Source organism: Aplysia californica, unplaced genomic scaffold (assembly GCF_000002075.1).
Source record: "Aplysia californica isolate F4 #8 unplaced genomic scaffold, AplCal3.0 scaffold00619, whole genome shotgun sequence".
NCBI lineage: Eukaryota > Metazoa > Mollusca > Gastropoda > Aplysiida > Aplysiidae > Aplysia > Aplysia californica.
The window spans coordinates 352,539-353,904 of NW_004797889.1; the positions used below are offsets into that span (position 1 = coordinate 352,539).

General features: G+C 43.5%; 1 protein-coding gene across 1 annotated transcript in view; it reads left to right on the forward strand.

Annotated features, from left to right (window-relative positions):
• LOC101853032 (cubilin) overlaps positions 1-1,366 on the forward strand; it is a gene marked incomplete at its 5' end in the record, with an annotated part of 106,878 nt that overhangs the window by 16,088 nt on the left and 89,424 nt on the right. The window contains 2 exon segments of the mRNA XM_035972231.1: positions 55-112; positions 1,055-1,147. Coding sequence (XP_035828124.1) covers positions 55-112; positions 1,055-1,147 — 151 coding nt within the window.

A 1,366-nucleotide genomic window follows, 5' to 3' on the forward strand; every position in this document is an offset into this window, starting at 1 on the left:
CTCTCTCTCTCTCTCTCTCTCTCTCTCTCTCTCTCTCTCTCTCTCTCTCTCCCCCTTCGGGTGGTTTGCATCAACTGTCGGGGATCGAGGACGTGTGGCCCTTGTCCCTCAGGTATATACTTCTCTTTCTCTCTCTCTTTCTCTCTCTCTCTTTCTCTCTCTCTTTCTATTTCTCTCTCTCTCTTTCTCTCTTTCTATCTCTCTCTCTGTCTATCTATCTATCTATCTCTCTCTCCCCTCGGGTGGTTTGCATCAACTGTCGGGGATCGAGGACGTGTTGTCTTTGTCCCACAGGTATCTTTCTCCCTCTCTTTTTCTCTCCCTCTCTCTCTCTTTCTCTATATATCTCTATCTATCTATCTATCTATCTCTCTCCCACTCTCTTTCTCTCCCTGTCTCTCTCTCTCTTTCTCTCTCTCTCTCTCTCTTTATCTATATCTCTCAGTCTCTCTCTTTCTTTCTTTCTTTCCTTCTCTCTTAGGGCAAGGGGAAGGGGCCAAGGGTAGGGAGGGGAAGAGAGATGAAGAAGACAAGGGTGGTAGAGGGTAAGAATAAGACAACTCTCAGAGGAATGAAAGAGGAATGAAAGAAGAAAGGGGAAAAGTGAAGGGGAAGAGAGGAGGGAGAAGGTAAGGAGAACGGAAGAGGCAGGGGATGATTGTAAGAAAAGAAGGAGAAGAAAGGAGGGAGAGATAAAATTAACTAAACCTAAACTAAACTCATACATATTAATTAGTATTAGCCAGTGTTTAACCTTATTGGTACGTCGTGTTTTACTATCGTATCCATACGACGTGGGGAACTCTGTGCCACCATTTTCCAAAGAGGAAATTTATCCGTTAATCCGATCCATAGGCTTTTTATAGAAGTTTGTCAAAATATATTTTGGAGAAATACTGAAAGTTTCAAAGAGATCTTCATACTAGAAGTATTCCAAAATGGGAAGAATACAACCTCGGGGTACAAAATGACCCCAGGGCGTACGGAAAGGGTAAGTTTTATTAGGGCTTTTACAAGTTATTGTTACTGTAATGAGCCATTCTGTATTTTTCAGGTTACCAAGGCGACGGTGTGACGTGTACGTACGTGGGTCAGTGCAGTAGCAACAATGGTGGATGTCATCCTTTGGCCACTTGCCTGGAGTCTGGTGCGTACTGTTGGAAACACACATACACATAAACACAAATGCACATTCACACACATACGCATGCACATGCACACACACATACACATACATGCATAAACAAACATACAAGCTGACACAAACACCAGACAAGCACATACACACACACTCACACACACACACACATACACACACACTCTCACACACACACACACATACACACACACTCAGACACACACACAC